At 64.6% G+C, this 14,564-nt stretch overlaps 1 protein-coding gene across 2 annotated transcripts in view; it reads left to right on the plus strand.

Moving 5' to 3' along the window:
* ADARB2 (adenosine deaminase RNA specific B2 (inactive)) overlaps nt 1-14,564 on the plus strand; it is a 339,341-nt gene that overhangs the window by 307,159 nt on the left and 17,618 nt on the right. For both annotated transcript variants that reach the window (XM_041767012.1, XM_041767013.1), the window contains 3 exons: nt 5,369-5,537; nt 6,955-7,106; nt 12,116-12,284. In XM_041767012.1, the coding sequence (XP_041622946.1) occupies nt 5,369-5,537; nt 6,955-7,106; nt 12,116-12,284 (490 nt within the window). The remainder of the gene's footprint in view (nt 1-5,368; nt 5,538-6,954; nt 7,107-12,115; nt 12,285-14,564) is intronic.

Raw genomic sequence — 14,564 nt, forward strand, 5'->3', positions numbered from 1 at the left:
GGACCCCAGCTGCGAGGGGCGTCAGGGGCCGCGGGGTTCCTGCACTTGCGACAGCAGCCCCAGGGCTGTGCTGTAATCCTAGCAACGGGCAGAGAAGAGCCCGGCTGCGGCACCGACAGCTCGGGTCCCAGCACTCGGGACACTCGCGCTGGCCCCTTGCACGTCGCACCTCCTTCCTGCTGCCCCACAAACCTTTGGGAGCCCTCGTTTTGTCCCCATCTTCCACACGACACAGCGGACGAGCTCTAGCAGCCCGGATGGTGCAGGCCCCCAGGTCCCCCCAGGTCCCCCCCAGGTCCCCCCCGGCCCTGACCCCATCCCCCGACCCCGGCTCCCGGGGCTTCTTGGGCAAAGTGCGAGGACCTGCACCGGCTCACCTGCGGACGTCCTCGCGCCGTTTCCTGCAGGAAGCCTAGGTCGCGGCGCACCTTTCTCGGCACCTTGCAGCTTACCTGCGATGATGCGCCCTGGGAATCTTTCCACCCGTGCTGTGTGGCCACCACGCCCCACCGGGACGCTGCAGCCACTGGTGGGGCCCACCCAGCTCGCAGCCCCGCTCACGCATGTGGAGGGCCGGAGAGGGGGGCACCCCGGGGCAGCTCCTCCCCACCAGGGGCCCGCCCCCCCCCCGCCCCCACTGGCGGCCAGAGTCTCCCAGAGCCCCTCCGTCTGCGCCCGATGAAGTTCCAGGGCCTCCCCGACCCAACACACGCAGGACTGTGGCGCACTGACCTCCGGGGATCCCTTGGCCCCAGTGACACTGTCCTACCCATAGGAGCCCTTTCTCGGGTCTCTGGGCCCTGCCCTCGGGGCCTTCCCGACATCCACGGGGACACCACCCTGGGGCCTTCCCGTCACCCACGGGGACACTCCCATCCGTGAGCTCTTACCTGCGACGCCACATCGCATCGCCACATCGCATCGTGGCTTGGCTGCGGGCTCCCTGCAGCCCCGCCCTCTTACTGACCTCTTGCTGCCCCGACAGGCGCTGTTGTCAGCTGGGCGGGACTTGGCGCAGCGGGGCTGAGGGCCTGTGCTGCACGGAGAGCTCGTCATCAGCAAGGCCTCCACCCTCCAGACCTGCACGGTTACCCACACATGCCCTCCAGCGCCTTCACGTCCTGTCCTCTCTTCCATCAGCCAAGTGCGCGGCTTCTGTTCTTGGTGCAGCGCACTCCGTGGGCGCGGACAGGTGTGCGACGCGCGGGTGACCCGGTGCCGCCCAGACCCGCTCACCTCCCCCGCCCGGCGCTCTGCTTCCCCAGGGTGCCCGCAGGTGCCGTCCCACTTGCTGGCTGGCGCCCTGGGTGATAGGGGCCCCGGCTTCCCGCGTCTCTCCACAGGGGATGGCTCAGGTCGCTTCGCACCATGTGGACGGACCGCAGATCTTTATCCGTCACCTGCTTGAGGACACGCTTCCAAGTTGGGGTCATTGTGAGCAGAGCTGCTGGAAACACCGCGTGCAGCCCATCTTGCGTGTTGCTCCACCCGGACGTAGCCGCTGCACGTGAGGAAGGAGGTGGCTGTGGCCAGATGGCCCTTCAGGGATGCGACAGCCCCCTGGGACGGTCTCCAGTGTCCCCACCCGCAGCTCCGAGGCATCACCACCTTCACCGGCACTAAGCTCGTCTATGACTTCGGGTGGAAGCGCAGCATGAGGCTCCCGAGCCCTTGGAGCCCTTGGAACCTGCTGGGTGTCTCCTAGGGTGTGTCCCACTGCTGCGCTTCTCCCCAGCACTTCCCGGGTCACCACTGAGATCAGCGCGCCTGGTTCAAAAACAAGTAACGCAACAAAACCGCACCTTTAAACCAGGTTTTGTCAAGGACAAAGCCCCAGTGCTGCCCTGGCGGGAATCCCGTTAACCTTAACAATCACGTTAGATTGGGGGGACCCCGGACGCCGAACCTTCCCGTCCAAGGAGGGCACGCACCATCCATCAGTTCAGGTTTTTTGGTGTCTTCTGGGGTGAGTCACTGTTTTCTTCATTTTTCGTCTTGGTCACGTCCTGTGAAACTCACTCCTGTTCCTCTTGGCTGTGCTCAGCAGAGCCGTTTGTTCCTCCCAGTTTCCTGCCAGCAGCCGTGTGTACAAGCGAGAGCTACTGAGTTCTGTACACTCGCTCGTGCCCTGTGACCTCACAGACTCTCCAACGACGTCCACAGTCTCCCGGCTGGGCTCTCTGGAGATTTCCATGCCCACAATCGTGGCGCCGTGCAGCGACACCGCGACTTCTCTGTCCCCACTGCTCTGGCTGCACCTTCCTTCTCTTGTTGAGTCAGTTGGCTAACGGCTCTGGGGAGTGCTGAGGGACGGAGCGGCGCGGGCATCCTTGCCGCGTCCCGGAGCCGCACACAGCCTCTAGGGCTGCCCCAGCGAGCAGCCGCAGGAGGGAGGGGGGTGTGCATGCACCTATGTCCACAGTGCGCACACCTGTCTCTGTGTGTGCACCTGTTGTGTGTGCACACCTATGTCCACGTGTGTGCATACCTGTCATGTGTACACCTGTTTCCGTGTGCACACCTATTGTGTGTGCATACACCTATGTCCACATGAGCATACCTGTCGTGTGCACACACCTATCTCTGTGTGCACACCTCTCTGCACATATCACACGTGTGTGTCTGTGTGTACACCCCTCTCTATGTGTGGTGTGTGTATGTAACATCACATTGGAAAAATCCCTCTATTTCGTTTTTTGAGTTTTTATCCAAATCCTTGTAGGATTTTGTCAGGTGCCTCCTCAGTGCCCATAATTATCATATTTTTGTATTGCATTTTAACTGACTATAAGCTATTGCTGCACCTTCAGCACAGGCCCCTGTGGCGAGTACTGTACTGCTCCTTCGCCCCCACGCGTGGCAGCTGGTATTTCACTGAGACTCTGCGGCATCTGTCCCTGAATAGATGACAAACAGGCATCCCAGGATGAAAAGGATTTGAGGTCTCCTGATCTCCGCGGGCTCCAGAACCCTCTAAACGGCCTTGGCCGCGGCTGCCGCGTCATGGTGGGAAGGATTCTCCCACAGAAGTGGGCCCGGAGCTTCGGGGGCAGGTCGCTCGACGCGTTTCCACCCGTTCCACCGACGTCAGCGCACTGTGCCTTCTGCCACGCCCCTCCTGCCGTCCCTCAGCCATGTCCCAGGACCGGAGTCCCACACCGGGTCCCACATCCACTGTGCGTCTCACAGGGGCCGCCCCGCAGGGGGAGACTGTGGGGCGCGGCGGACTCCAGGGAGCCCAGGCGCTTTGGAGGGCGAAGGCACAGCCATGAGTGTTTGTGCAGCGGCCGGCGGCACCCGGGAGGAGCGGGGAGCGTCCCTGCAGAGCTCCGTGCTACTGGGCTGGCCCGCGCGTGCCCCGGACGGCGAAGGTCCGAGAGCCAAGAAGACAACTGTGAGTGTCACCTTCCACGACTCCAAGTCCCCGCACCTGCAGAACGCGGAGCGGCAACAGGCACCGCTTCCTCCGATGCTGAGACGTGGAAGGTCACTGAGGTCCTTGGGCTGGACTCTGCTTCCTGGACGAGGCGCCGGGAACAGCAGCGGAACCCGAACTCAGGGCCTCGCGTCCAGGCCCAGACGTGGGCGGGAGCCGGCTGCCAAGGCGTCGTCGTCGTCCTCACAGTGGACAGCGCTCAACCAGGGCCTGTCAGGGTCTCCCCAGCGCCGGTGGCCCCGCACAGCCTGCGGTTCCTTCCCAGCAGTTCTTCGGTTCGGCTTGCTTTCGGCTCCGGGCTCAGCGAGGATCCCAGGGCGGGAAAGGAAGTGCGGGGGGGTGGAGGGGGGCGTACAGGCCGTGGGGCCTCCGCCGGGTCAGTGGCTGGGAACCGGGGCGCAGAGACAGTCCAAAAACCATAGTGGGTCTGACCTCAGAACTCTGCTCTTACATATGTAAAGAGAGCACTCTGAACAATGACGCGCCGCTCTGGAGGCTCACGGCCCAGGCCCACAGGCACCGAAGCCAGCTGCCCGGTTCTCCCCGCAGCGATGGCTGCCCCGGGGCTCGGCAGGGCTGCGGGGACTGGGGGGAGGTGGACCCTCAGGGCTCCCTCAGGCCCCCACACGAGTGCGGGGTGGGGGAGCGTGATCGCCGGCTCCTTCCCTCCCACCCGGCCCAGGCTCCTCAGGAAAAGCGCGAAGCCCTGGCGCCGAACGCAGAGACTCACACATTTTCATGGGTCTGGGAAGCGCGATGTTGCACATTGGCCTCGAGTTCCGGGAAACGGAGTCCGCAGTGTAGACGGTGCCCGCGAAATGCGATCAAGGTCAGGGCAGGGGTGGGAGGACGCTCCGGGGCCCGTCCCGTCGGAGGTGCACGTCTGCGAGGGTCGCCCCCGGGCCAGCAGTGCTGCAGGTCCCCCCTGTGGCTGCCCCAGGCCCAGGCCGCGCCCGTGACCCCGGCATCCGCGCATCCTGCAGGCCCTGGGCCTCGCACCCCCAGGCGGAGACGGGCACCAGCTTCGGCGGGGGAGTGAGCGTGGTAGAGCCAGAAATTCAGCACCCAACTGCTCAGCTCTGCCCCCATCTCTGCAGGCCCCCCCAACCCCCTGTCCCCGCAGCCCTGTCCCCTGTCCCCCCATCCCCCCTTCCCCGCAACCCCCATCCCCCGGCCCCTTGGCCCCGCAGCCCCTATCCCCAATCCCTGTGGCCTCCTGTCCCCCATCCCCCCATCACCCATCCCCACGGCACCCTTTCCCCCCTAGCCCCCCCCGCTCCATTCCCCATGGCCCCCTGTCCCCTCTAGCCCCCCATCCCCCGTACCCCTGTCCCCCCATCCCCCATCCCCCTGTCCCCCCGTCCCCCCGTCCCCGTGTGCTGGGGTGGAGCAGGCCCACTGCCCATGGCTGAGTGTGCGCGGGGTCTCTCTTGTGTCCTGGGTGGCACCTGGGGGGGCCGGGGCCTATGCTCACCGGAGTCTATGAGGACGCGATTCTCCGCCCCATGAGGGGAGGCGGTGGCAGGATGGGGGGCTGCTGCCCACAGCTCAGCGCCCCACATCTGCGGCCTGACCCCGGGGGCCGCCGGGTCTCTCGGCCTCCGGTGCTGCTCGCATGTGACTGTTGGGGGGCAGGCTGGGCACCGTCTGCACAGACGTGGGGAGGGGCCAACCGTCTGTGTCCCTCCGAGAACCAGCCTGCGGTCACTCAGGGCGCCCGTGGGTCTGCGGGGGTGGAGGAGCTGCTGGGAGCTTCCCGGGTCCCCGGGCCGCGGGGTGCTCTGGGCCTGCACCCCCCACACCTGCCGACACCGCCTACGGTGCCCGCGAGGCTCCGGGTGGGGGGCTCCTGCCACGGGGGGAGGCTCGGGGGGTGGGCGGGGGCGCAGGCCCGGCCCGCACACGTGGGCTGACAGTCTCTCTGTCCCCCAGGCCTGGACGTCAGGCAGGCACAGGTGGTCGTCTTGTCCTCGGGGACCAAGTGCATCAGCGGCGAGTACCTCAATGACCAGGGGCTGGTGGTGAACGACTGCCACGCAGAGATCGTGGCCAGGCGGGCGCTGGTGCACTTCATGTACGCGCAGCTGGAGCTGCACCTGAGGTAAGGGCCGCCTGCGGCCACGCGGAGCCCCAGGGCCCTCCCAGCCCCGCCCCCCCCCCCGCCCCCGCACGCCTGCCGCCCTGCCGTGCAGCTCCCAGGGCTCCCTGCCTGCTAACCCCGTCGCCCTGGGCCAGGACCCCATAGCTGCTTGGGGGACACGAGCTCGCAGGCCCTGGAAGGAGGTCGCCTCTAGCTGCCATCCAGCTGAGGACACAGCTCCTTGGGGGGGAAGGGGAGCGGCCCGTGCAACATGCACCCCCGCGGCTGCCGAGCTGCTCCAGCTACTCCCGGGCCCCCTCGTCCAGGGGCCCCCACACCCCACCCCTCCCACCGCCAGCCTCTGCTCGGTCATCCCACAACCACCCTACGTTTTCCAAAGAAGGAATGAAAGAAGCCCCCCAAAAAGCCCACTGTCCCCGGGAGACGGGCACGGCCCCCAAATTCCTGGCCGCAGGAGGCTGTGAGGACAGGGACGGCGCCTCGGCCTGAGGCTGCCCCCTGCGCCCCGGCCTTACTGGCCATCCGTTCAGGCCCTTCCAGCCGCGGGCGGCGGGCGAGCGGAGAGCCTCCGTGCACCTGTCGGTGCCACTTCTGAGAATCCCCGCGCTTCCCCAGGCCTCATCCCGAGGGTCATCTGGGGCCTCGTGCCAAAACCTAGTCCGGGGACCTCGTCCCAGGGGCTCATCCTGGGGTCTCTTCCCAGGGACCTCGTCCTGGGGGCTCGTCCTGGGGCTTCGTCCTGGGGTCTCCTCCTGGGGGCCTCATTCCAGGGCCTCATCCATGGGCTCAGTCACCACCAGCCAGGCCACAGGCCAGCAGCTCCCAGCCCTGGTGACACCCAGACCGGGCCCAAGTCTCCCTGCGCCCCACAGTTCCGAATGGATTCCACTTCCCAGAATTTGTCCCCCAGGACCGTGACCCCAGTGGCCTTGAAGGTCCATTTCTTGCCTCCTTGCAACGCGTGTGTTTGAGGGGGTCATGAGGAAGGGGCCCCAAGGCCGGGGTGGCCGTCACCAGCACTGGCCTCACTCTGCACGACACACTAAATGTGCAGAATTGAGGTGCTTATGGGCACCCGATGCGCCAGCACTGTCTGCCCGCAGGCCCAGGAGGGCGGGGGAGGCCTGTGGGCAGACTCCCGGCAGCTGCGGGGGGAAGGGGCCCTGAGAGGCCGGGGGCCGGGGACCGAGCCCCGCCCCCCAAGAGCAGGGCCACTCCTGCCAGGGAGCTGGCTCGGTGACACGTGAGCCCAAGATGGAGTCTGCGCCCCACGAGCCTCCGCCTGTTGCAGACGCGGCCCAGCGGCGGGAGGCACCACGCGGAGGGCACACGGGACAGCTGGGGAGCGATGGCGTCAGCCGGTGGGCGCCCTCCCGCTCGGCTCACGGCAGGTGACCAGGCCTCTCTGTGACCCTAGCAAGCGGCGCGAGGACTCAGAGCACTCGATATTCGAGCGGTCCAAGGACGGCGGCTACCGGCTGAGAGACAACGTGCTATTCCACCTGTACGTGAGCACGTCCCCCTGCGGAGACGCCAGGCTGCACTCGCCCTACGAGATCACGGCAGACTGTAAGTAAGCACAGCCCCACCCACTGCGCCCACGCCGGCCCGGCCGTGCTGACCGCGCGTGGCCTGTGCTGTGCGGGACAGTCCTCCCCGAGGCCCGGTGTCGGGTCCCGGGCACGGAGGGCAGGCGCTCCCATCCACGTCACCCGGTGGGCGGCCCACACCCCAGGAGGCAGGGGACAGAGAGGGAGAAGTGGGGAGCAGCTCGGGGCACAAGCAGTCCAGGCGGCGTCCCTCGCCGTTGTGGGCAACTTGGCGGAGAGAAGCGCCGGCCGCGTCGGCTCACGTGTAACTACGCCGGTGGCAGGTGTGGCCTCGGGGTGACAAGCTCCGTTGGGCGCTGGGCAGCAGCTACCCTCTGGGGGCTTCTCAGGGGCGTGTCCCACGGCATCCACCCAACGGAAGTGATGGTTCCAGAGTCGGGACACAGGCCGCCTCCCTGTGTGGTCCCATGACGTCCGCACCTCCAGGAGGTGCAGCTGCTCCACAGGGCACGGACTCATCCCTGGTGCGACGTGTGCACGCGGCACAGACGGTGCACACACCACCACACGCGCAGACCCGTCCCAGAAGCCCAGGTGCATACGACATGTACTGCACATGCATGCACACCACACACATGCACACACGTGCACACATGCACACCACATGGGTGCACACACGCACACATGCACAGGCCTGTTCCAGGTATGTGCAAACACGTACTGTACTTGCGTGTGCATCACACGTGTGCACACGCACAGACGCGCGTGCACACGCATGCACGCACGCAGGCCCGTCCCAGCAGCAGCACCAGGCCAACTGTCTGACGTGGGCAGTGATACTGAGCATGTGCATGATGAGGGATCTGGTCCCACCAAGACGCTGACACCCCAGGAAACCCCCGGCAGGAGCACAGTGGCTGAGACACACGTAGGGAGGTTTATTTGTGGCTGGTGATGTCACATCCCCCCGACCCCTGGTGGCTCAAAAAAGTCTAAATTCCCCAGGTTTACTTGTTTCCTCAAAAAGATTCGTCCACGCGGACCGTAATCCTTCCTCCCGGAGTCTGTACGACTGAACTCGAAGCCCCGGGTGTGAGGTGCTTGGGGGGCTCCCTGCCGGCAGGCCAGCGCTCCTGGGCTTGTGTGCAGCCTGGCTCATCCAGGGCCACCGGGGGCGTCCGCACACGCAGCTGCTCGCTGCCCCACTCCGCCCAGGATTCCGGTCACTGGGTGCGGTGGGGAACTGGCACAGCCGTCCTGAGCATCCACACGTGTCCAGCTACGGGACTGACCCCCACGCAGTCCCCGCGCAGACCAGGTGCGTCTCCCTGCACACAGGGCCGGGCCACCCAGGCAGGTGTACGGCTCCTGCGGGGCCCGGCCTGAGTGACAGGAGTGACTCCACTCACCCCGGGGGACCAGACGGGGGATGATGCCACATCCTAGGGTTCCGGGCAGATGGGGTTGGCCCCACCACTCCGAGGGGGCCCCGTGCAAGGAGCCCTGACAAGACCCCGGGCACCGCCCTCCCTCCGACCCCCACGTCCCAATGCACACGCCGTGTCCGTGGGCGTCTCTAACTACCCTGGGAAATTCAGTTCTCACTGCCATTTGCCAAGGTTTAACGGTGTGCGCAGATCCTCCTCTCCGTCTTCCCCCAAAACCCACGGGAAAGGGCGGCTTACGTCGTATCCCACGAGCATGTGCTGAGCCAACCCACTGGTCCTACGTTAGGGATGTTCGAGTGGTCAGGCCACAGCCACCCCGTCACAGATCTGCAGCTGCCTCCCGGAAGCCCCGTCTTCGGGTCCGTCTACTGAGTCACAGGCCGTGGCTGAGAAGGTCCGTGCGTGGAGGCAGGGCCATCCAGGGGCCCCCCGCGCTCGCCGCTGCCCCCCCAAGACACACGCGACAGGGGCTGCAGACACTGTCGCAGTGTCACCGTGGATGGCGCCACAGCCGTACCTTCTGGGACGCACACACTGCTCAGAGATGGCTTGGAAACTAAGTAATGTGGCGCTTAGACGCACCATCTGCCCTTCCTAGACCTTTGTCTCCCATTTCCGGCTCTCCTCCTCCCTGCAGCACGGCGGCCGCCACGCACCGCTCCTCAGACACGCCGCGCTCCCTCCGTGGACGCCCTCCATGGCCGTCGGTCTCCATCTCCTGGTTCTGTCCTAGAAATACAATACTCACCTGAACGACCCCGTAAAGCACAGGACCACCCGTACGTCATCTCATCATCCGTCTCCAAAGGTTTCAGGGTGACCGAGCCCACAAGGAGGAGTCCGCAGACTTGGAATACCAACAGTGGACGAGAACGTTCTGTGGATTTGGGAGGGCTCGTACGCACGCCGCACCCCACCGCCGGGGCCGCTGCAGCTCGGGGAGATTCGGTCCCCTGCAGCCCCTGGCTGGACCGGGGCCTATTCTGCCTCCAGTGCCAATGTCAGCTCCCCCCACCCCCCAGCCAGGCGAGGAAGAGCCGCAGGAAGTGGGCTCCGCGAGACCCCCAAGGCTCCCAACGCGGCCCCCTGTCCCGGGACTGATGACGCTTGTCCAAAGGCAGCCTGAGATGTAGCGCCCCCCAAAATAAACAGTTTTCAGGAGCGCCTCGTGCACTTGGCCCTTCAGGCAAAATCAATCCACCTGAAAACTTTGCGTGAACTCCTGCCCACCGGCTGCTATTCAGGCCAGGACTCCCTGCCGTCACGGCGTTAACCGCCTGTAAAGTCTACTTGCTGGAAAGTTACTCGTGCAGAAGCACTGGGTGGGAACCCAGAGAAGCCTTGCGTGGTGACAGGCAACCTCCCAGGTCTGAAAAATGACACGGTATTTGAAGCACCCGGAGAGTGACAAGGACGCCATAATTATTACAAAGAGGCAGAAGGAAGTACCATGCTCCCTGAGAAAATCCCCGTGGAGAACTCCCAGTCCCTGACACTGCAACCAACTGGAAACTGAGGCATACTGGTCCTCTGCTCTCAGTCTGCCTGACCCGGGAAGCTGACGGAGCCAGTAAGGCCCCACACGCACAGGGTAGTCAGGTCCAATCAAAGTTTTGGTCAAGGGGTTTTGAGTCATAGGAACTATTTTATATTCACTTTATCATCATTGCCACCATCATCCCCATAACCTTCACCATCACCACCATCATCACCACCACCTCCATCACCGTTATCTATGATGATCACTACCAGCATCATCATCACCATCATCACTACCACCACCATCATGACCACCAGCATCACTAACATCATCATCACCACCACCACCATCATCATCTTTCTCCTTATGGTCCCTCTGGTCTCCTTGTGACCATCATCATCACCATCACTACCACCATCATCTTCATCAATATGAACATCACCATCACCACCACCACCATCATGACCACCAGCATCACTGCCGTCATCCTCACCATCCTCACCATCATCACCATCATCTTTCTCCTTATGGGCACCCTGGTCTCCTTGTGGCCATCATCATCATCATCTGATTCCTGGTGCCACCTAAAGCTGCAGGGATTGGCTCTCTCACCATCACCACCGTGGCACATCTTTGGCTGTGCCTACCCGGGCTCAGTCTCTCCTCTTGGTTCTTCCTTCTGTGGATGACTCACGGACCGGTCAAGATTGGATCCCGCCAAGCACCTGGTTGCTGACGACCAAAAAGCAACCTGAGCCCTTTTAAAAATTCACTTTCTGCGAGGAGTACAGCGTCTTTCTCCCTAAGACATGGATGTCCGTCACTATGGAAACGTAGAACAAGAACTAAAGTTCCCAGAAACAATGAGAAAACATACCAGCAGTTATTTCGAGATCTGTAAAAGGAGGTGCACCTGTAAACCCACGCGTTATTACTTGCTGCCTTCGATAAGGATAAATAGGGCAGAAACCCTATTTCCACGACTTCAAAACTTACATAGAAACTTTTAAAGAGAGTCCCCTCAGCATCCATCCACGTCACCACGTGCGCGGGAGCGCGGGGCTCACGTGCTGTTTTCGTATCATTCGCAAGCACAGCAGTTGGCCATTTCCATATGCGACGTGCGCCAGACGTAACTAGCAGAACTTTAAGAGATGATAAGAAGTGACGGGCACGGAGGGGGGCACTTGACGGGATGAGCACTGGGTGTTACACTATGTGGGCAAATCGAACTCCAATAAAGAAATATACGAAAAAAAAGTTGACCGTCTCGGCCTCCCTCATGCTCATTCTCCAAGTAACCATGGGGTGGGCAGTGTGTGTGCACGTGCGTGCGCCTGTGACGGGGCTCTGGGAAGGAGAGCGGGAGGGTATGGGACGAAGGCTCATGGGGCCCCCAGGGAACGATTCGTAGCTTCCCAGGGTGGTAGCGAATGCCCTGCTGCACCGTGCACGGCCTACCTCACCCATCCCTGCAGCGCAGGGGGCAGGCACGGCCGCGGCCCGAGTCAGGGCACAAGAGCTGCGTCCGGCCGTCACCAGTAACCTTGCCGAGGTCATGGAGCTAGAAAACAGTCGGGCCAGGATGAAATCTAGCCGGGGTCTGCAGACCACAGGCCTCAGGCCCGAGCCCCCCACCGCCCCACGGTCTGGGGACCAAGCACAGCTGAAGGGTGCAGAGAGGGGCATCGCGCAGCATGGACATCCACGGACCTCCGACCTCAGCGTCCACGCTCAAAGCGTTTGGAACGCAGCCACGCTCCCTGGCCGCCGGCCGTGCCGCCGTGTGCGCAGCCGAGGAGCCGGGCTGGAGGCCGGGTTACCACAGAGCCCCGGACGCTCGGTGCCGGGCCCGTGCGGAGCCGTCGTGGCCGGGTCTCGAGATGGCGCTGGGCGCAGCTGTGCAGCGGCCTCTGCTCAGAGGCAAGTCCCCTCCGCTGGGTCACTTACCTGTGCTTCCCCGGCCGGCCACCCACGGTGCCGGGGCCCCCAAGAGGTCCCTGCGCACCTGCCCCTCCTCCACACCACCCCGGGGGGCGGGGGACTCCTGTCCCTGCACAAACAGGTCCCAGCTGCTCATGGCCGCCTCTTCCCTCCTAGTGAACAGCAGCAAGCACATCGTCAGGAAGCTCCGCGGGCACCTGCGCACGAAGATCGAGTCTGGGGAAGGGACGGTCCCCGTGCGGGGCCCCAGCACGGTGCAGACGTGGGACGGCGTCCTGCTGGGTGAGCAGCTCGTCACCATGTCCTGCACCGACAAGATCGCCAGGTAACAGCCCCCTCGCCCGCCTCCGCCCAGGGGGCCGCGGCCTGGCGGGGCCTGAGGGAGGGAGGGACGGGGAAGGCGCCCGGGGGAGGAGGGCCTGTCGGTGGCCTCGCTCACGGCCACCCTCCCTGCGCCATGTGCCTCTGAGCAGAGCCACGGCCCGTCCAGGCACTGCTGCCGTCGGCCCTCATCTGGAAGCCTGGGAGGTCAGGACGGCCCGCGGGCCCGTCGGAGGCAGATGGCAGATGTGCCCCCCTCGCCGGCCAGGCCACGTGCACCCTCCAGGCCTGGGTCCCCGGCACGCGGGCTCCCGAGAGGCAGGACTGTGGCCCACGGACCCTCGCGGGCCCCCCCCCAGGCCTGTGCTGACCTTCTCCCTGGGAGGCCACAGAGCCATCGGGGGCAGGCGAGGTACAGGCCAGGCCCTGCAAGGGCTCAGATCCACCAAGGGGCGCAGGGGAGTCGGGCGGTCGCCCTCTAGGCTGTGGCGGCCCCGGGCCAGGGGACAAGCTGTGGCACCGGTTTCCACCTCAGAGGGACTGGCCCCCACGCGTCAGACGCCCCCTGCTCCCTGTAGCATTCTCACCTTCCGTGAAGCAGGAGAGAGGGGCGACTTCCTCCTCCGGGAAACTCTCTGGGTGCTGGGGGTCACGGGGCTCTCAGCCACCCCCCGGGGCCCTGGGGACCCCGCGCGAGGGCACGGTGCAACCAGCCGCGTCCGTGGGTCCCACACACACGAGCGTCACGGGGCACGGCCGCCTGGGGTGGCTGTGGGCGGGTGGCAGCCTGTGCCCTTCCCAGACCTCTCCTGCAGGAGGCCCGGCCCCCGATGGCGGCCCATGGGACGCGCTCAGCTCTGCAGGTGGCCGCTACAAGTGGTGGGCGTCCCCTCAACACCGCTCGGCCCCGCTGTGTGTGCATGCCCGCCCCTGGTCCCCACCCTGGACCGAGGCCACCGGGGGCACGCAGGCCGAGCAGGAGCCCAGTCCCGTCCACCCCGCCCGTCGGGTCCCTGTGTCTCCGTCTCTGCCCTCCCCATCGTCTCCCCCATATCTCCATCTCCGTCTCTGTCCCCCGCATCGTGTCCCCCGCCTTTCTGTCTGTCTGCACCCTCCCGCCCGTCGTCTCCCGTCTCTGTCTCCCCTCCTCCTCTCCCCCGTCTCTCCGCCCCCCATGGTTCCCCCCCCGCCCGTGTCTCCATCTCCACCCCCCGACACTGGGGCTGCAGGAACACTGAACACCAGTACCGTTGGCTCCTGCTCCTAAGAGCAGGGCGCCGGGGGTCCCCTCACAGTGACGTGCACGTGTGGCCCTTCAGTTCTTGTGGCGGCCCTGAGCCTGGGTCAGGGTGACACCACCTGCCCTGGGTCCTGCTGCAGCTGCCACCTTCCGTGGGGCGTGCACCGATGGCTCTAGGCCCCGAGCTCCTGCGACATTGCACTCCGTGCACGGAGGCTTCCAAAGGGATGCTCTGACGATGGGCGCGTTCGCCTGTTTCCTTCTGTCCTGCATGGACCCACATGGCAAACCAGGGCGCAAACAACACCCAAAGTACGGGCTCTTCCCACGGAGACGCGAAGAGTGTCCTGACTTGGCTACTGCCACCGTCCCAACCCATCCCCTGGGGCCACAGCCCCGCCCCGTGACCTAAGTCACGGCTACTGATTCACGCCCCCCGGGTTGTGGGATGCACCGTGGTGGCCCCGGGAGACCACAGCCACCAGGGGAGGCAGTTTCCTCCTTTGCCCAACCCTCTTGGTCTTTGGAAAATTCTGGAACCAGATGAAATCATCATAAAATCGATTCCCAGGACGCCCAGGTGACGTCGGAGCATCATGACAGAGGGGCTGTCCCCGGGCATGAAGGGGGACCCCCCAACCGCAGCAGCGGGGGGCAGTGGCCGCAGAGCAGAGCGGATGTCGCCCACGGGAGGGGAGGGGGGCCCGGGCGCTGGTCCGCTCCCCGCAGGGTCGCCGCACCCCTGGACCGAGGGGCCCCGAGCGGTGCTCTCCGCCTTCGCCGCCAAGGATCCAACCAGAGCGGCACATAAAAATCTAAATCTTCTGGAACTAATGTTCCTTTAGATATGGTTTCTAATTTTAAGTACCTGAGCTCGATTATTGATCGCGATGTGTCTTTAAATGAACAGATTAAAACTTTCTGCATAAAAATGAACTATAAAAAATTATAGGTGTCCTCCAGGGACCGAGGCGCTGACTTCCAAACTCAGATTCCAGGCGGTGAAGAGGGACACCGTCCTGACCTAAGCGGAGGGCCCGCCGC

Source organism: Vulpes lagopus, chromosome 8 (assembly GCF_018345385.1).
Source record: "Vulpes lagopus strain Blue_001 chromosome 8, ASM1834538v1, whole genome shotgun sequence".
NCBI lineage: Eukaryota > Metazoa > Chordata > Mammalia > Carnivora > Canidae > Vulpes > Vulpes lagopus.